At 39.6% G+C, this 20,514-nt stretch overlaps 1 protein-coding gene and 3 long non-coding RNA genes across 5 annotated transcripts; 3 read left to right on the forward strand and 1 right to left on the reverse strand.

The window, feature by feature from the left end:
- Positions 1–327: 327 nt before the first annotated feature.
- LOC142533865 (uncharacterized) lies at positions 328–2,519 on the forward strand. Its single transcript, XR_012816837.1, has 2 exons — positions 328–576; positions 2,490–2,519. It is a non-coding gene; the product is annotated as an uncharacterized LOC142533865 (long non-coding RNA).
- On the reverse strand, positions 2,242–6,471 carry LOC142533864 (uncharacterized). Of its 2 annotated transcripts, none has more exons than XR_012816836.1 (3): positions 6,063–6,471; positions 4,533–5,804; positions 2,242–2,491 (listed from the first exon to the last, which is right to left on the reverse strand). It is a non-coding gene; the product is annotated as an uncharacterized LOC142533864 (long non-coding RNA). The 2 variants fall into 2 exon arrangements; XR_012816835.1 differs by having other exon boundaries at positions 2,242–2,697.
- Positions 6,472–6,873: 402 nt separating this feature from the next.
- On the forward strand, positions 6,874–8,337 carry LOC142532553 (uncharacterized). The gene is made up of 3 exons (XR_012816556.1): positions 6,874–7,176; positions 8,102–8,216; positions 8,305–8,337. It is a non-coding gene; the product is annotated as an uncharacterized LOC142532553 (long non-coding RNA).
- Positions 8,338–8,408: 71 nt separating this feature from the next.
- Positions 8,409–20,486, forward strand: LOC142532511 (glucose-6-phosphate isomerase, cytosolic 2B-like). Its single transcript, XM_075638791.1, is given in 24 exon segments — positions 8,409–8,469; positions 8,557–8,572; positions 8,635–8,713; positions 8,796–8,843; positions 9,335–9,490; positions 9,571–9,667; positions 9,806–9,848; positions 10,003–10,027; positions 10,029–10,071; positions 10,190–10,274; positions 10,425–10,473; positions 11,267–11,339; positions 11,413–11,473; positions 11,691–11,757; positions 12,042–12,098; positions 12,185–12,238; positions 12,339–12,467; positions 12,713–12,776; positions 18,775–18,848; positions 18,994–19,047; positions 19,122–19,190; positions 19,270–19,359; positions 19,480–19,587; positions 20,134–20,486. Coding segments are annotated over 24 exon segments (1,668 nt in total). The 3' UTR covers positions 20,200–20,486.
- Positions 20,487–20,514: the final 28 nt, after the last annotated feature.

A 20,514-nucleotide genomic window follows, 5' to 3' on the forward strand; every position in this document is an offset into this window, starting at 1 on the left:
ATAAAATAATGTGGGATATTTTATTTAAAATACGAAAATAAAATGTCAAGAAATAAGTTAAAGTAATCCAAATGTTTTTTCCCTTAAAAAACGTTTGAAAAACTAACAAAAAAATTATTTTGACTCTTATAATTTTTTTTAATCATATTTATGAAAGAGTAGATCAATTTCTTGTGCAATGATCTTAGAGTTTATACCAGTGAGATGAGTTGATAACTAACATAAATAATACTTTCCAGTGAAAAATAATAATTTAAATATAAAAATAATATTTTAATGATTCAGATATGTTTCACAAAATTAACACGATTTCACTGTAGTTTTTTGTATTTTAAAAAACTTATAAACTTTCAAACATTTATAAAAATTTACAAGCCGAGCTAAACACTTTCTTGAATATTTTTCATGTTGAATGTGAAATGTTAGCCAAATGCCTAGAAAATGGAATATCCCCAACACCGACTAAAAGGATAACATTCATTTTCATCTCTAATTTTATTATAATTTCAAATCCATTTCTTTAATTTCCGTACAATTTCATCTTTATCAAATATTAATAAAGATCAATCTTTCTTAGTCAAACCAAAAAGGTGTTCGGCTGCATTCTTTCTCATGTCGTCGGATTCGGGACTTTCAAGTTCCTGTCCGCATCCCAAGAAGTAAAACAACAGACGATTTTGAGGATGGGCTTAGAATTCCAAGTTAGCCGTTTTTCTTAAATTCTGTAATCAACTTTCATTCAGAGTAAGACACCAATTAACCTCGTTATATGCAAGAAAAGGGTTTCGAGATTATTGATGTGCTATTCATACGATTTGATTTTCCTCTCACTTTAGGCCAACTCTGCATTGCAGCTGAAAAAATACCCACCAATTGTTTATTTTGCTAATTGATATAATCCAAAGAAAAGAGCGACCTGAATTTGAGCCTAAAAAAATTCGGCAAAAAAAGATCACAAGTTTCTTGGATTCAGTTTCTTCCTTCTCTTCTACAAAACAGGTGTGATTTAAATTTTCGTTGGCCCAAAAAACTTTTTCTTTTCCTGAGAGAAGGTCGCGGATGTAAAATTTTTATGCAAGTTTGCGGTCGACTCATAATATTCCAGATTTTGTCCTCGTCCATTTGAAACGCTTTTGATCCATTGGGGCTTCTTTCTTTCATTTTTCTGAAGTTTCGATATGCCGTGCCTTCTTCGTTTCTATTTTTCATTTTTCTTGGACTCATGCAAAATAAGCTACCGAAATAAGGGAAATTGTTACTACGAAACGGATAGCAATGTTAAAACGAGTGATATAGCCCTATAACACACTCCGAGGCAACCTTTGCACATTAGACTGTTTTACGTCGGAATCAGCAAGTTTATTGTTGACGGTACGACCCCAGAATGTCTCATACTCAACCTCATCCCTCTAACTCGAGACACAATTCTTAAGGTAAATGGAGCAGGTTGTTCCGAATGGGAGTGAATCTCTCGTGTTCTACGACGGGATCGAGTAAACAAGAAATCAGAGGAGGTCACATTTGTGGGCATATATAATATTACATCAACTGATAGCGTGAAGTACTCGACATTTTATACTTAATATTCATATATCACTTCCATCTTTGCACAATGTTACCTCTTAGCATACTACTCATATAACACATTTTATACTTAATATTCATGTACAGCCCACGCATCGTGTGTACCTCGATTGCCGGTCTAAATAATGTAACATATAGTTGTTTGCACATATACAATCAACATTTATATAAAAAGGTGATTAAAACATATTTATTAATTAAATTTGCAGGACATTTGACGGATTTAGATCCTCTGTTGTGACTGAAAACACAGCACATGATGACATACACTTTTTATACGAGATGATCAATCGATAATCTGATGGACCTCATATAATGTCAGATAAATTTGAAAAATTGTCAGCTGTCACGAGATAATCAGCTGATCATCTCGTGTAAAAAAAAACACAACATAATTTGCTATATTTTCAATAACTGCAGAGAATCCAAATCCGCGTTTGACGCACAAAATTTGCAATTCTCTCTCCATATTTTGTAAAGATGGATTGAGAAATGTAAATCAAAATCATCATCAAGGGAGATATAAAATTATGATAAGTATTCCCGAGATTAATGAAATGGTACACGTACTCGAATAAAAATGAAATAATACTTTATTTAACACGAGAAAGTACTGATTCCTCTGCAACTATGACTTTGTTGGTTTTTTTTAAAAAAAAAAATTATTACATTTTCCATACCTATATTTACTGCCCTTTCCGTCCTTGCCCACAAACTTGTGGCTTAGGAAAGAAATGGAACGTGAAATACACGATGTGCAAAAATAGAAATTGACGAGAAAGATAATCGTTTACAGACATAATAGTCTTATTTTAAATAAATTTCGCCGAAATCACTTCTTCCCAATTGAATTGGAGAGGAAGTTGAAATTGACTCCTGCCGCTTGGATCCCCTCCGCCTCTAAGGTCTGTTCTCCTTCATGACATAAGAGAAAACCTTCTCATTGGTTATTGAATAGTTCAAAACCGTAAAGGTAGAAGCAGCAGTATTTCCAACTCCATGCAAATAAAATTGGAGCTAATCTGAATGCAAAGCCATAATATAGGAGGCAGCAAGAAGGGTGATGACACCAACCCAGCTTTGATCATAACAACACATTTGAACAGAAGTTTGCTGTGTAAAACACACAAAAACTACTGTGAATATGAATTTCAATAAATAGAGCAGCCGTATATAACAAACGCATAACACTTCATGATCATGAGGATGATACCCTTGAAATATTATAATAGCCCAACAATGGCAGCTTACGTCACAATCCAGACAAGAGAGCACAACATAGTTGGGTTTATTAACATATTGCATTAATTTTTTAATGAATTAATAAAATAATGTAGAAATAGAGGTATTTTAAAACTAAGGTATCAAAATTGGGTCCACCTACCAGGTAAGCGTGATTTACTTTAATTAGAAAAAAAATTAAATGCACGCATCAATGATCGAGGAACATACATCATGTATCCAAAGCTGCAAAATTAACGAGTCAAAGACAACAAAATTACAGCCTAAATAATCATTCGAGGACATCATAAATACATTCAACTCTTTTTATTCATCTAAAAAAAGAGAGGTTGATTCAAAAAAAAAAAACGAAGAGTTGTTCATTTAATTTTTTTTAACTCTTTTCCTTTTCATTCATCTTTTCGTAAGTGCTCGAAATTTTTTGAAATTTTTTCATCAACTCATTGCAATTTTTAATAGGTTTGAAGTTATTGTATTTTTGCAAATAAATTTTTGTTCCAACTTCAATATAAAGTGTATTAATATATAATTAATTAATGTTAAATATTAAATTTAAAAATAAAAATATTATTTATTTATAATTATGAAAATGTTAGAATAAATTTTTTTTTCAATTTTAATTATTATGTTTTTTTTGTAAAGACAACGGATTGTATAAAATATAACATAATTATAATTTTAATATCAACATTTCAAATATGTCAGATATTATGACTTTCATACATAATCCTATTTGTTCATTAATTATAGTTTAAATAATTCATATACGACTTAGAAGCTGTGTATATTTTGTCATTATACTTCGAATGTAGACATCCCAATCTCTGACATATTACAAGACTTCGAAACTCTGGATATTTTTTTATTATTCTTAGAACAGACATCTCAATCTCTGATATATGACAGATTGTGGAGAATAATATCCTAAATCAAGTTTTTCGACAATTTATAATGTCACAAACATTCCAATATCAACAATTGGTAGATATCAATAACATGAATGCTCAAGACGAGACGCAAAAATCATAATTAGGTCAAACATCATAAACAGTGAATGTGTAAGAAAATCATCATAATTTGATTGTTGAGAGTGATTTGAGTTGAAAATTTCAACATGAGATAAGAATATCAGACATAATTCTATAACTCGACATTTCACATCTACGATCGAGCCTCAACAAAATTATGGTGATCAACTTGATGCATATTTCAGGCATCACGTAGTAAATGAGACATCAATTCTAAGGACTTTTACGAACAATTAACATTCATTTTTTTAATCATTTTTTTAATAACGATAATTTATAATAATATATAATTTGGCAATATCTTCACGAAAAATAATAACTAAAAAATGTAAATAATTAAAATTGAAAAAAAAATTAACTCAAGACATAATAAATGTTCCAACATAAATAACAAATTCATTTAAAAAATTTAACATTTATTAACATAAGTAAATTATATTCGTATACATACCTTATACCTTATTAAGTTTTTCTTTAAAAAAAAAATGCAACTCAGCAAATTCAGTAGGCTCGACCAAATTTCATCGCCTCTAATTCTATATTACTTTATAAACTGAGAAAATTAATGCAAACTATCAAGTAACCCGAACACCACAGCCAAACAAAATAACAGATATTGCAGCAAGTAATGAATTATCACCACAGGAATAACATCATTATAACTCATTAACAATGCACCTCAACATCAGCAACAATCCAGTCAGGTCCTCACCACCATTGCTAGCATGTTGCTTTATCCACCAAAAGAGTAGCTCACTCCAGGCCTAGATCAGTTGCACTCACCGCAGGAAGGAAGCCTCATTTGAAGGGTAGGATTAACACGCTCAAGCCTTGATTTTCTATATAAGATTTTCTAAAGACCTACCATATAAATCAAACACAACAGGAACATTATACCTGAATGCGATGGACATGATGTTTACATGCACAATGTCGAGAAGGAAAAACCACAGCACCTCAGAAATTTTATACATCAGACAAATTCAGAAGTAGATAATTAAATACCACATTAGTCGATCATCTGTTTAACGCTTGATCTTCAAGTTTAGTCAAGTATTATCCGCCCCTATATGGTGCTGGAAATTCATTTTCTTGATTAATTTTCTGACGGTATACACAAGCCTTCATTTTTAAGACATGAGAAACGGCACATTAAATTATTGACCTCCACTAATAGGCTTGATATTGCACTGTTGATCGATATGAATCTGGCCTGAAAATTCAGTTAATTAATTTTGACAACCGAGCACATGTATACACATCTTCACGAAATTAGTTGGCAGATGTTTAAATAATAACCAAGTTCAAGTATCGTCAACAAAAGAAAGAGCTAATTTGTACCTTTACCATTAACGATGCCTCGGGTGACAGTCCTCGCGTTGACATGCTTTCTCAGATTAATTCAATTCGGTCTTGAATGGGATGTTCGTAATATTGTATATTCAGTTGCTTTTATAGATGAACCATTCAAGACCAAACTCATTGATGGAAGTGCGGCCATTGTGGGAATAACTAAACCAAATGACAGAGGAAGAAAATGAAAAGAAGACACCGCACACATGAGGGAAGTGCCGGGTAAAATCCCGTACCATCTCCCCTCGAAACCAAAAAAGAACTTATTTATTGAATTTGGCGACCTGCCATGCGAGCGCACCCATCATGGCAAAGGTCAGTAGACAACCACCACAAGTCGTCTTCCGCTCTCTTTTTTTACATAAATATACATCCTCACCGCTACTAGGCTCACACAGTTACCGAAACCATAATAAAAGGGACAAATTTAGTTGATGATACGTTATTCAAACCGTCGAGATCTTATATTCCCTTCAGCACGGTCACAGCTTTGGCTCAAGGCTTCATTCCATGTTAGAATCTATAGTTGACGAAGGTAATGATTTCCACGGCATTCGAAATAGCCGCCCGGTCGACGAGCAAACACCGCTTTAGGGGCTAAAATTAAAAAAAAACAAAATAAAATAATAAGCAAAGAGGCACGGGAATCTATAAAGTTAAGAAAAATTACGAAATACAATCCCAGAAACAAACGAAGTTTATCAATTGAAATTCGCCACGAGCGACTGAAACATAATTCTCTGCAAGCCACAGATCGAACACCCTTGCATGCGAATGAAGAAATACGAACATAATTTTAATAAACAAAATTAGGTCAAACATATCAAATCTACGTCAAGCAGATCTATAAATTACCTTGATCCATCAGCCTGATTCTATAGTAGATCTACACGATCATCGACTATCCACATCAAGTATTGAACCGATGAGAGATTGTCAGGAGGGCCGTATTGGATTTCCCTGCTTCAGAACATGTGGTCCGAATCATCGGAGAGTGAACTGCACCGGAATAGATCACCTGGTTCAACTAAGACGGAGCTCCGATCGTCCATGGGATTAAATCACCGAAAAGCAACAGCGGAGCCCATGAGCTGCAAGGCCATAATCAAAACGTAGATCGTTGCACGACCTGACGGGATCTGCGAGAAAAATTGGAAAAGGAGAAACAGCAAAACGTAGATCTGAGAGAAACAAAAAAGGGGGAGCCATACACTCCTCTATGGCGGCGAGAGGAAAGAGATAGAGACGCGACCGTGAAATAAATCGAGAGATAATAAGGTTATTTATTGAGGTGGTCGGATGATCCAACGGCTGCAGATGATTTGTTTGGCGGAGCTCTCAACGGTTGGATACGCATGGACTGCGCGGTTTTTAATGGAAAAATGGGCGTGGTTATGTTTGGCGGAATAATCGACGGTCGTGATTGGATCCCGATTTGAAGAAAGATTTGTCGTTGCTTGAATAATTGAAAGGGCATTCGGGAGAAACGTGTGCATCGTGTTTCAAACTTCGGAAAGTTTTTTCCAAGATTTAAAAAAATTTATCGAAAGAAACAAAAATTTGGATCCCCACATTTTAATTCTTTTTTTTAAAGAAAAAATCCAATTATGATTTATTAAAATCGGGGTGGTTAAAAAAACTAAGAAAATTAAAATTATGGCCGGTTAGGATACCTGGCTTTCACCTAGGAGATCCGGGTTCGATACCCGGTAATGGAACTTTTTTTGGCACCCATGAATTTCAGCCAATCGCTTTAACAAAGCAGCCGGCCAAAAAAGATCCGAATTATTTGATCCGATCTATATGCCCCGAATCCATTCGAAATACATGCCTCTCAAATTTTTATTCTCATTTTTCAAGCGTGGCACGTGACGGTCCGACGATAAAATTATACATAAATCGGTCTGATTCTTCCACTCACTCTTTACTTCCAATCCAAAGCTCATCCCATTCCTGCACCAACTTTCATGTATATTATTCTTCAACATTTTTTGATTACTTTTTCGGCAAATTAATCTTTGTGTCATCTATAGTTTATTCAATAAGCTTATTGTTAATTGTCTCACGTCGGTGGAATAAATTTGAGAGTTGTTGGTTAAATAACCTGAAAGTTGTATATATGGGCTTGGACAATCGTCGCTTTGAGCTATCTTTTGGGTTGAGTTAGGTACAAATTTCAATTTTAACATGGTCCCGATCGATATACTCAAAACGTGAACTCCGTCGGCAATGGAGTCATCAATGGCCGCTAACATGTCTTCTTCGAAGCCGGTGTTGCCATTTTCTTTTCCCTGGGCTGGAATCGCCCAGCATACTTTGTATATAGCTAGGCGAGCCAGCGGAGCGCCGCCTGAGATGGTGCCTTTGGCGAAACCCCCGAGGCAAGGATGGCCACGGCAGTCACACGTCTTCCACCGTCGCCAGCCGTACAATGTCTCCGCCCTCGGGCTCCCAAGTGGAGCTCGAGTTCCATCGTGATGTGTTGGACTACCTATAATTAGGCCACTCGTTCTGTCCATAATTGGGTCATTTGTAAACTCCACGCTTCAGATGTTCATTCCTGGACGTGAAAGGGATGTGTTAATTGTCCTACATCGGTTGGAAATAACCTGGGAGTTGTATATATGGGCTTAGACAATCCTTCCTTGAGCTAGCTTTTGAATTGAGATAGGTCCAAGTTTCAATCTTTAACGCTTATAGTTTAATCCCACAAATGAAGTTTTTATGCGCGAATCATGCTAATTTGCTCATTTAATTGTAATTCTAAACTCAAAGCATAGAAAATAGGTGACCAGAAATGAATCTATTGCAGTATCAGATACTAGTTATGTATATATAATGAATTGGCGATTCTTGTCACGGCGTTTGATTGTAAAGATTGTGAAAGTTAACAGAAAAAAGAATTAGCAAAGCGGTATATGGTAGATAAACCAGAGGACTAAAAAGGAAACCGATTGGAGACATGGGCTTGTGATTTGTTTTGGACTCATGTGCTTACATATGTTCAAGGTTTATTTTTTTGGCATTATTATGACATAGTTCTTGGTATGGTCTTTTCAAATATGGAATGTGAAGAATTCTGTTGGCATATTTATAGATGGCGTCGTCTGCTTTAATCTGTGAAACTGATTAAAGTCAGGTTTTCGCATTTTAGCATTCTGTATAAAGTGTTTTTGATGATTTGCCTTGATGCTGCCTATAATGTGTTCCCAGGCCCATGCCCACGTAAGAGAAGGCTCATTTGCGGGAATTGATGAACGATGTTGAGCGGTGCCAGTCAATGAGGACAATGCACGACTGTGTAGTTTCTCTCACTCAACCGACTTATTCTAATGATTTTTTTTTCCAGTCTTCTTGTTTGGAAGGTTAAACTGAAATGTCAGGGTTTGCTTACTTATCTGTCTTGATATTATTTTTCTGGTAACAGTTTTGATGGGATTTTGTTGGACTACTCGAGGCAATGCGCCACTCTTGACACCTTGAAGAAGCTCTACAACTTAGCCAAGGTGTGCTAGATGTGAATTGCGCTGGTTCGTGGATATATATATAGTTTAATCTTGTTGGGTGATACCTATTTTGGTGATGTAGGCAGCACATTTGAAAGAAAAGATCGACAGGATGTTCAATGGGGAGCGTGTGAGTTGATGATTGTTTCCTGTATATGTTCGTGTATTTTTGTTCTCCAGAGCTTCTGAGATTTTGTTATTTATAATGTCAGTGAGTGGCGCATTAAATATTGTTCTGGAAAATCACCCAATGTGGCTTGAATAGCTATATGTCTTAATGTCACATGTTTCAAAACAATTTGGATGAACTGACAGGGAAGAATAGTGTTAGCAACTAACTAAGGAAGAGCCCTAATTTGTTTGAGCGACTAAGAAAAAATAATCATATGAAGACCCCTATGGCAGGTTTCTGACTGTTGTTTTCTATGTCATCAAGAAGAAGATTGCGAAAGCATTGAAAATTTCACCTTGTGATTTGCCAGATTTAAGATTGTTGAAAAATCTTAATCATTGACATCTAAAAATATGGCATATTCTGGTGTGTTCCAATGTACAAACTTTGGAGCATTGCACTAACACAAATACAGTCCATTCATACATTTTCCTTTCTTGAGTCGTCAGATAAACAACACTGAGAATAGATCTGTTCTTCACATAGCACTCCGTGCTCCCCGAGATGCAGTCATAAATAGTGATGATAAGAATGTTGTCCCAGATGTTTGGCAAGTTCTTGATAAGATCAAAGACTTCTCTGAGGCAATTCGCATTGGTACTTGGGTGAGTCTTAACCTGAAATATATCCTAATCTATGTTCATTGTCACATGCTTTGATTTAGCTAATTTGCAAACTTTGGTAGGTTGGAGTGACAGGGAAAGTATTGAAAGATGTCATAGCAATTGGAATCGGAGGCAGTTTCCTCGGACCACTATTTGTGCATACTGCACTTCAAACAGGTTTCTATGGCACACAATATGTGTTTTTCATTTATTCATACATCTTGTCCTGTTTTTCCATAAATCGTTTCTGTGCGATAATGTGTATCTTTGCAACTAACAGCATGTTAACATTTGCAATATCTTGGCAACTTTCAGATCCTGAAGCTTTTGAATTTGCAAGAGGTCGCCAGCTGCGCTTGTAAGCATATCTATATTGCTCGGTGATTACACTTTTTTAGGGCCTTTTGATAGAGATTTCGTCTCATTAATTCTAGCTCCTGCTTTTAGAGTTTACGAAGTTGATCCGCTTCTGTTCTTTTTCTTTTAATGGTCTTTTTGCTTTTCCTATGAAGCCTCGCAAATGTTGATCCAATCGACCATCGCATGAAACATTACAGGCTTGAACCCTGAAACAACGTTAGGTGTAGATACTTTGTATTTATATGATGTCGATATAAAGCTCACAGATGAGTGGTCTGTGAAGAGTTTAAAGTTCCAAGGACTTATGTTACTTTTTTCATATTTTGTGATGCGTTGCAGTTGTTGTGGTCTCAATGACTTTCACGACGGCTGAAACCATGTTGAATTCTCGAACTCTGAGAGAGTGGATCACAGCTGCATTGGGGTGAGTAAAAACTTAATCCTATGTCTATTAGAGCTTTATGCCTAACAAGATAAATTGAAAATCCTGTCCCACAATGATAATTAGAGAAGCTGCTTGTATTTTAGATGATTGCAATCATTTCACACCTAACTTTTTGTTTGTATTTTCTAGGCCACAAGCAGTGGCAAAGCATATGATTGCTGTCAGTACCAACCTACCGGTGAGATTTGTTTTTCCCTGGCTCTCTCCCCTTTTCCACTGATTTTTTGCAGCATTTCTACCGAACTACTAACTATATGTCCTATATAAATGCGGGTTTATTTGTTCTTCTTTATTGTCGTCTTGAACCCATAATTTTTTTATTATTTTATATTCCTGTGAATAGTTTTTGAAAAATAAAGTGCTCACACTTGGCTATAAGTTTTCTGATTGTTGAAAATTTATGTGGCTTTTGAATTGGATATTCACCTCCTCACGAGCTACTTTTAGTTAATTTGATGTTATAAATATGGTCTGTTAAATAGTGAATGTATTGGAATAGTACAGCCTAATTATTTCATTCTCCCAAAATTGTGATTGAAATTGTAGGTTATTTGAAAAAATTCTTGTTGTGAAACCCTGATGTGTTTCACTTATTTGATGTATCATCAATCATATTTAGTGATCTCTCACATATTTTAAGAAGACAACTTTGTTGCTTACTCCCTTTCCAAATCGCAAATGAGCAACATTTGGTGGACTTACACTCCGGATTTTATTAACAGACATGTTGGGCAGGATCTCGTCATTTCCCCATTTTATTTATTAACTGCGGGGTACTCTTTAATAGGTTTTTTCTTTTGGGTTTTTCTACAAAGAGTTTCTAACTAGGCCTTTCGCAGGAATCTCATGACATTCCGGATTGTGGACTGCATGAGTTATTTACGTTGTTGCTAACTTTTGTATACTTTTTCTTTCTATTTTTATTACATTTATTCATAAAAAAAATCAATCATATGTAATTTTCCATGCAGCTTGTTGAAAAGTTCGGCATCGACCCAAAGAATGCTTTTGCATACTGGGATTGGGTGGGAGGACGTTATAGTGGTACGTGTGTCTGATTAGGCAGCAAAAGTTGCTTCGAGTATCATGTAATTGGTCCCTGGACCATTTCTTGCAGTTTGCAGCGCTGTTGGAGAGTTGCCTCTTTCTCTGCAATATGATTTTTCTGTTGTTGAAAAGTCAGTAATGCATCTTTCCTTGATTTCAAGCGATCACTCTTCATGGTTACACGTCTTTAATAACAACTATTTGGAGCTTATAGATAAAATTTATTGATTCAATTTAAAATATTTAGAATTATTTTTTCGACTTGGTGCTCTTGGATATTCTGTTTTGGTTCATGTATTTTCCCATGCGTTGTATGGCATTTTAATGATGTCTCTTTTTTGCTTGAAGGTTTCTGAAGGGAGCTTGGAGCATTGACCAACGTGTCTGTTCAGCTCCCTTCGAGAAAAACTTACCTGTATGTTCCCATTTTCAAGAAAATCTTATTCTTGATGCTTAACTTTGGCAACTGTGAGCAGTGCCACAAAATATTGCTATGAGCAATCAAGTAAACTTGATGTGCACTGAGTGCTAAGTTGATGTTTTACCATCTTTTCCAAGTGCTTGGGATGACATTGTAACTTTCTTACTCTTCATTTGTTGATCATGTTTTCAGTTCAAAATTATTTTCTTCAAAAGTATATTGAATCTCCTTTTGGATAAACTAATAATTTGTTTATTTATTAACACATTATCGTTCAGGTTCTATTAGGCTTACTGAGTGTTTGGAATGTTTCATTCCTTGGATATCCTGCAAGAGTAAGTGTATTTATTCTCTGGTGAAGTTTATTTGAATATCTCACTTTTAACTTTTCGTGACTGATGTATATATCCTTATTTTTTAGGCAATTTTACCTTATTCTCAAGCACTGGAAAAATTTGCACCACATATCCAGCAGGCATGTTCCACGACTATATTTCTGTATTCATGTATTGCTTGTCTGCCATTGTTATTTTTTTCTGATACTTGCTCATTGGTTTTGTGAATTTTTCTTTCAGGTTAGTATTGAGAGTAATGGGAAAGGGATATCATTTGATGGTGTGCCCCTTCCATATGAAACAGGTGAAATTGATTTTGGTGAACCAGGAACAAATGGACAACATAGTTTTTACCAATTAATTCACCAGGTATGGCAAGTTCTATTACTTAATTCAAGACATGGCATTCTGATATTTCTATGAATAACTGTTAAGACTTTGGATATAGGTTGCTGTGTATGCTTTTGTATAATGCTTGCGAATATTGCTTTCAACATTTGCTATCATGATAGAGTTAAAGGCAGCTTCTCATGTACATAAGATGGTGTTAAGTTTGGTTCGACTTGAATGTGACCTTAGGTTTTCTTATATCTATCTATAATATGGATTTTCAGGGTCGCGTTATTCCATGTGATTTTATTGGTGTGGTTAAGAGTCAACAACCTGTTTACCTGAAAGGTACATGATGAAGCGGTGCTAGGATTGATATTTGATTTGTTTCCAACTTTTTGGAGACTGACGGAGGGCTGGAAGAAAATGCACAACTCACATGTTGTAAACCGAGAACAACGCAATCAATCGAACTTTGAACCTACGATTCAGTTCGACTCGGGAGGGGGAGACTGGTGATACCCTGGGGATGAACCCATCAAGATCCGGCCCAAATTCCCGGCCCATCATTAAGGCCCACAGGTGAATGGCCCATGACAAGCCCAGGTATTCTCCTATAAATACCAGGTTGGTGATAAGAATTGTCCTCTACTTCTAGTTCTGTCTTCCTCTCTCTCCCCCGCACCCCTCTTCTTCCTCCTTTCTCCACTCCCTCAACTCTACTTCCTCCGTGCCGGTTCTCCATCCTTCTGTACCGTTGGGCATCTTCCAAGTTTACATATTTCTCAGCTCGAGCCAACAGTTCATCAAAGCTTGACGGGAGCTTCTTGACCAGCGACTTGAAAAACTCCACTCCCCTCAATCCTTGTGTGAAGGCACTTATCATGATGTCAGGAGTAGCCGCTGGTATTTCCAGCGCTGCACTGTTGAAACGCTGGACAAATTCTCGTAAAGTTTCATTCTCTTGCTGCTTCATCACGAACAGGCTCAAATAATTTTTCTGGTGCCTCTTGCTGCTAGCAAATCGGTGCAAGAAGGCAGCCGAGAAGTCCTCAAAAGAACGTATAGAGTTGGGCTGCAAAGTGTTAAACCACTGCTGGGCTGACCTCACTAACGTGCCCAGAAAAACCCTACACCTGACTTCATCTGAATATTGGTGCAACAGAGCCGCATTCTCAAATCTCCCCAAATGCTCTTCGGGGTCGGTATGTCCATCATATTCTCCAACATTCGGTTGTTGGAAACTCGGGGGTAGTACTTCTTTCAGAATGGCAAGCGAAAAAGGACTTCCTTTCTTGGGGGCCGGCGCTCTACTTCCCACCTGTTGTCTCAACATCCGTATTTCCTTCCACATCTCTCCAATCTCTGCATTCCCTTCGCTTGGGAGGGGCTGGGTCTCTTCGATTCTGCTCTGCTGGCCCTCAACATTTTTCTCTCGCTCCTGGCGAGTGGCCTGCTCTTCAATGAACACAGCTTCTTGATTCCTCTTCATAGCCTCATCCACTGTCCGAGTGATAAATTGACCCAACTGCTCCAGGGTCAAGTTCCCCACATTTTCATTAGGATGGGGTTGCTCGACCCTGGTCTCTTGACGAGGTTGTTCAGTTCTTGTCTCCTGATGGGGTTGTTCCTGCCTCGCCTCAGCATGAGACTGTTCGAGTCCCTTCTGAGGACTCGATGACACTGAGTTAACTCTTCTACTCCCTCTTCTCCCTACCATCTCTACGTCTCAACTCAAATATTTCCCACAGACGGCGCCAAGTGATACTCACGGGAAATTTAGGGTCCGATCCACGCAAGCGTCACTAATCCAGACACGGGCTCCAAAATTACCCTGGGCCGAGGAGGGGAACGAATGAGGATAATCACCCTACGAGAGGAATGATTCATATGATCTCGGGCGGTGCTATCGATGGAGGCTATGGGCGAGCTCGGAAAGCACATGGGAGAAAATTGGAGAACTTTGAGATATATAGTGGTGCAGACTTACCACAAGACCCCGTCATCAGCTTTGGGCCGGAAGACCTCCGAGGCGTTGTGACTCCACATAACGATGCCTTGGTGGTGACGGCCACCATTGCCAATTATGATGTGGCAAGGATATTTATTGATAATGGAAGCTCCGTGAACGTCTTGTTCAAGAGCACGTTGGATCAAATGAAGGTGGAAGAATTTGAGTTTGAGCCGGTCTCCACCCCGCTGGGTTTGTAGGACATGCCATCCCGCCGCTGGGTCAGATTACTCTTCCCCTATCTTTGGGACGTGACTCTCGGCGGGTGACAAAGATGGTAACATTTACCGTAGTGAATACTCCCTCATCGTATAATGGAATCCTGGGGCAGCCAGCCTTAAAGGATTTTAGAGTCGTAGCTTCCACTTATCATCAGAAGCTTAAGTTTCATGTGGGAAAGGGAGTTGGAGTCTTGTGCGGGGACCAAAAAGTCGCACGTCGTTGTTATGAAAGAATCGTGAAGGAAGAAGAAAAGAGAGGTCGCGAGCATTCGCATGGAAGCTTGAGCTCAGTCTTACAGTTGTAGAGTCATGCGCAGAAGCTTCTAAGTGGGTAACTTTGTTCTGTGGAGATACAAGAGGAGCAGAGAAGAAAGTTGGAGAATGCGCTGGTTAATGCTCTAAAGAGGCCCAGGAGCACTTATCATCTTAGAGAATATTAATCTTGACGTGAATTTTGCTGTATTTTGTTTCTGAATTTATCTTATGTTATCAGTTGAAAGTTAATAAAGCCAAGTTCTTATATTAAGTTCGTGGTTGTTCTTGTATATTGAGGATTATATAAATTTTATTTTACCTACTTAGGCTGCGCCTAGTAGAGGAGAAGAGTGGGGGGAGAAAAGTTAAATTTTTCCTGCTAAGGCATCGCCTAGCAGAGGAGTAGAGGGTGAGGTGGAGAATATTTATTTTCCTGCTAAGGCATCGCCTAGCAGAGGAGCATAGTTGGGGAGAAGAAAAATTTTATTTTCCTGCTAAGTTGTCGCCTAGCAGAGGAGTTTGAGGGTGAGGGTGGAGAATATTTATTTTCCTGCTAAGGCATCGCCTAGCAGAGAAGTTAGAGGGTGGGCGCGTTGAATTTTATTTTCCTGCTAAGGCCCGGCTTAGCAGAGGAGTTAGAGGGTGGAGGTGTTGATTTTATTTTCCTGCTAAGGCCCGGCTTAGCAGAGGAGTTATGAGATGATGAGGTGAGAGTTTGATTTTTCCTGCTGAGGCATCGCCTAGCAGAGGAGTTAGAGGGTGAGCGAGTTGAATTTTATTTTCCTGCTAAGGCATCGCCTAGCAGAGGAGTTAGAGGGTGGGTGCGTTGAATTTTATTTTCCTGCTAAGGCATCGCCTATCAGATGAGTTAGAGGGCGGGGGGGTTGAATTTTTATTTTCCTGCTAAGGTGTCCCCTAGCAGAGGAGTTAGAGGGCGGGGGCGTTGAATTTTATTTTCCTACTAAGGTGTTCCCTAGCAGAGGATTTAGAGGGTGGGTGCGTTGAATTTTATTTTCCTGCTAAGGCATCGCCTAGCAGAGGAGTTAGAGGGTGGAGGTGTTGAATTTTTATTTTCCTGCTAAGGCATCGCCTAGCAGAGGAGTTAGAGCGGGGGTGTTGAATCTTTACTTTCCTGCTAAGGTATCGCCTAGCAGAGGAGTTAGAGGGCGGGGGTGTTGAATCTTTACTTTCCTGCTAAGGTATCGCCTAGCAGAGGAGTTAGAGGGCGAGGGTGTTGAATCTTTATTTTCCTACTAAGGCATCGTCTAGCAGAGGAGCAGAGTTAGGGTGGAGGTGTTGAATTTTATTTTCCTGCTAAGGCTCGGCTTAGCAGAGGAGTTATGAGATGATGAGGTGAGAGTTTGATTTTTCCTGCTAAGGCCCGGCTTCGCAGAGGAGTTATGAGATGATGAGGTGATAGTTTGATTTTTCCTGCTAAGGCCTGGCTTAGCAGAGGAGTTATGAGATGATGATGTGATAGTTTGATTTTTCCTGCTAAGGCTAAGGCCCGGCTTAGCAGAGGAGTTAGATGGTGGAGATGTTGATTTTATTTTTCTGCTGAGGCATCGCCTAGCAGAGGAGTTAGAGGGTGGAGGTGTTGATTTTATTTTCCTGCTGAGGCATCGCCTAGCAGAGGAGTTAGATGGTGGAGACGTTGATTTTATTTTCCTGCTAAGACATCGCCTAACAGAGGAGTTAGAGGGTGGAGGTGTTGAATTTTATTTTCCTGCTAAGGCCCGGCTTAGCAGAGGAGTTAGATGGTGGAGATGTTGATTTTATTTTCCTGCTGAGGCATCGCCTAGCAGAGGAGTTAGAGGGTGGAGGTGTTGATTTTATTTTCCTGCTGAGGCATCGCCTAGCAGAGGAGTTAGATGGTGGAGATGTTGATTTTATTTTCCTGCTAAGGCATCGCCTAGCAGAGGAGTTAGAGGGTGGAGGTGTTGAATTTTATTTTCCTGCTAAGGCCCGGTTTAGCAGATGAGTTATGAGATGATGAGGTGAGAGTTTGATTTTTCCTGCTAAGGCCCGGCTTAGCAGAGGAGATAGATTGTGGAGATGTTGATTTTATTTTCCTGCTAAGGCATCGCCTAGCAGAGTAGTTAGAGTGTGGAGGTGTTGAATTTTATTTTCCTGCTAAGGCCCGGTTTAGCAGAGGAGTTATGAGATGATGAGGTGAGAGTTTGATTTTTCCTGCTAAGGTCCGGCTTAGCAGAGGAGTTAGAGGGTGGGGGTGTTGATTTTATTTTCCTGCTAAGACATCGCCTAGCAGAGGAGAATAGTGGATGAGGAGAATTAAATTTATTTTCCCTGCTAAGGTGTCACCTAGCATAGGAGTTAGAGGGTGTAGATGTTGAGTTTTTATTTTCCTGCTAAGGCATCGCCTAGCAGAGGAACAGAGTTTGGGAAGAGAAAAATTTATTTGGTTAGTCGATAACAAAGATGTTTACGGGAAGCAGAGTTTACAGGGATCGACCTGCCCGGTCAGGTCGTGGGGGTGTGGGGGCAACGCCCCCATAATTTTTTCAGAAATCACACAATCATTCCCAAGGGAATATATCAAATTTCTCAACGTATTGGACGAGGCGAAGGCGTGGCCGAGGGCTTGAGGGCGAGCCTGTGGCGCGAGGGCAAGCGAGTGGCGGGCAGGCAGGCTCTCGGCGAGCTGGCGTGGTGAGGGCGAGCTGGCGTGGCGTGGCGGGGGCGAGCAGGCGCTCAGGCGAGCCGGAGTGGCGGGCGAGCTGCGGGGCGCGGGCGAGCTGGCGTGTGGCGCTCGGGCGCGCGGCGAGCAGACGCTCGGCGGGCGAGGGCGAGAGCGGCAGGCGAGGGGCTAGGGGCGAGCTGGAGTGGCGGGCGAGCTGCGGGGTGCGGGCGAGCTGGCGTGGCGTGGCATGGCGTGGCGCTTGCGAGCAGGGCGAGCCTGTGGCACGCGGGCGAGCCGGCGCCCGGGCGAGCATGCGAGCGTGGTGCGCGAGGGGGCGAGTGCTTCGGCAGGGCGCCGGACGAGCTCGGTGAGGGCGTGGCGCGCGGGGCGAGGGCGCCGGGCAAGCGCGCGAGGGGGCGAGGCGCGCGAGGGCGGACGCACGCTGTTGGGGCTGGCGTGCAGGCGGCGAGGTGATGATGAAGCGGTGCTAGGATTGATATTTGATTTGTTTCCAACTTTTTGGAGACTGACGGAGGGCTGGAAGAAAATGCACAACTCACATGTTGTAAACCGAGAACAACGCAATCAATCGAACTTTGAACCTACGATTCAGTTCGACTCAGGAGGGAGAGACTGGTGATACCCTGGGGATGAACCCATCAAGATCCGGCCCAAATTCCCGGCCCTTCATTAAGGCCCACAGGCCCAGGGTAATTTTGGAGCCCGTGTCTGGATTAGTGATGCTTGCGTGGATCGGACCCTAAATTTCCCGTGAGTATCACTTCCCAGGGATGAACCCATCAAGATCCGGCCCAAATTCCCGGCCCATCATTAAGGCCCACAGGTGAATGGCCCATGACAAGCCCAGGTATTCTCCTATAAATACCAGGTTGGAGCGTATGATTATTGGATTCACTGTATTGTTTTCAGCAGCGCCCTTAGCTGCTCCCCCTATATACCCTCAGTCACTGACTTGAGCGTCGGAGGGGCTACCCCAGGACACCCTCCTGGCCCCCTCCTAACGGTCTTATTTGTGATTTCAGGCCCAGGGTAATTTTGGAGCCCGTGTCTGGATTAGTGACGCTTGCGTGGATCGGACACTAAATTTCCCGTGAGTATCAGTACATATTCAGTTTTATTATCTGCTCTAGATATCTGGTATGAGCACGAGATGGGAATGATAGTTTAACATAGCATTTTGGATGCTTGATTTTACAGGTCAAATAGTGAGCAACCATGATGAGCTCATGTCGAACTTCTTTGCCCAACCAGATGCACTCGCATATGGAAAGGTAATAAATATTTACAGTGAGATGAGACATTAGTTATTCCCATTTTTATCTATTTGAGGCACTTATTCACATTTCAGATATGTCTGTAGCTAATTATTCACATTCTCAACACCAGCGTTCTGATTATGCTTAATTTTAACTCCAGATCCCGGAACAGCTGCTAAAGGAGAATGTTCCTCGGCATCTCTTAAGTCACAAGGTATTTTCTTGCTGCCTCCAATATGTAGGACAACATAACATCCGCTAATGTTTGTTACCCCACCTCAATTGCAGACTTTCTCTGGAAATCGCCGTTCTCTCAGCCTTCTATTTCCTTCACTGAATGCTTACAACATTGGACAGGTGAGTTTGTCGTGCCATAAAATTCCTGGAGCTAGTTATATATCAGTGTGTAATTTTAGTAACTTTACTTTTTATGCAGCTATTGGGAATTTATGAACACGGAATTGCTGTTGAAGGATTTGTGTGGGGTATCAATTCTTTTGACCAGTGGGGAGTGGAACTGGGAAAAGTATCCAGAAATTGATTGTATTTTGTTTTCTTTTGTCTTATTTTTTCCCTGTTTTTACCATTTATATATTGTAATCTCTGAGGAAAACTCTTCGTTTCTTTTGTCTACTTATATTAACAGTCACTGGCTACTCAAGTTAGAAAGCAGTTCCATGCATCTCGAAAGAAAGGTGAACCAATTGAAGGCTTTAATTTCAGTACTACAACTTTGCTTACGAGATATCTAGAGGTATGGAAAACGTCCTCTTACCTAAGCACACCAAGTTTCCCTTATTAAATGTGTTAATGAATAGGTGCACATGGCATATTTTTTAAAAGAATGCGATTGCAGTCTTAGTTGTCCTCTTATAGAACAACTTTCCATCTTTTCACACAACTGTCACTCTTGGACTAGGAATAAATTTTTGTGATCCATGTTCGGTAAATCATGAGAGGAGTCATGGCTTAACGGTCTGTGACATGCATAATTAGAATATTCTTGTTAATTCGGAGAAGGTAAGTATCTTAAATTAAAGTAATATGAGGTTCATATAAGTTAATTCATGCTGATTTTATTGCTTGTTAGTTAGACACCTTTACTTCTGCCAAACGTTAAATATTCTACTCTGATGACCAATTCGTTAATATGTATCACATGCACCCAGTGAACATTCAATTAATTCAACTGGTATGCAGCACAGAGTGTATTACAAGATTTGCGCCACATTAATCTGTCCAAAGTTTTTGCCAATTTAGAATATTACAGTTTAATATGAGCCCATTTTTCGCAATCAAGTTCGGATGCTCCGAAGGAGGATTGCACGGTTCTACCAAATTTATGATTCTCTCGGATAAGTTGTGAGCCTCACAACAAAAGGTGTCAATTTATGGAAATCTTACTCACAAGCAAACAAACTAACTATTCTCCAAGTTGTCAACTTCTTGTCTTCTGATTGCTCCTTTTTATTCACACAACAGTAAGAAGAAGGGGGGTGTGGCGATTGGCACCCTTAAGCAGAAAAGTACGGATTTTGTGCAGACAATTTTTCTTAATAATAATGTTCCCATGGTAAGCCATTTTCTCGTTCCATTTACAAGGTATCGCATTTACTTACCCTCTACTTCTCAATTTAAGTGAATCAGTGAATCTTTCATCCAAATTTGTTATTACAGTTGA

The sequence above is a fragment of the Primulina tabacum genome, chromosome 18 (assembly GCF_025594145.1).
Source record: "Primulina tabacum isolate GXHZ01 chromosome 18, ASM2559414v2, whole genome shotgun sequence".
NCBI classification, from domain to species: Eukaryota; Viridiplantae; Streptophyta; class Magnoliopsida; order Lamiales; family Gesneriaceae; genus Primulina; species Primulina tabacum.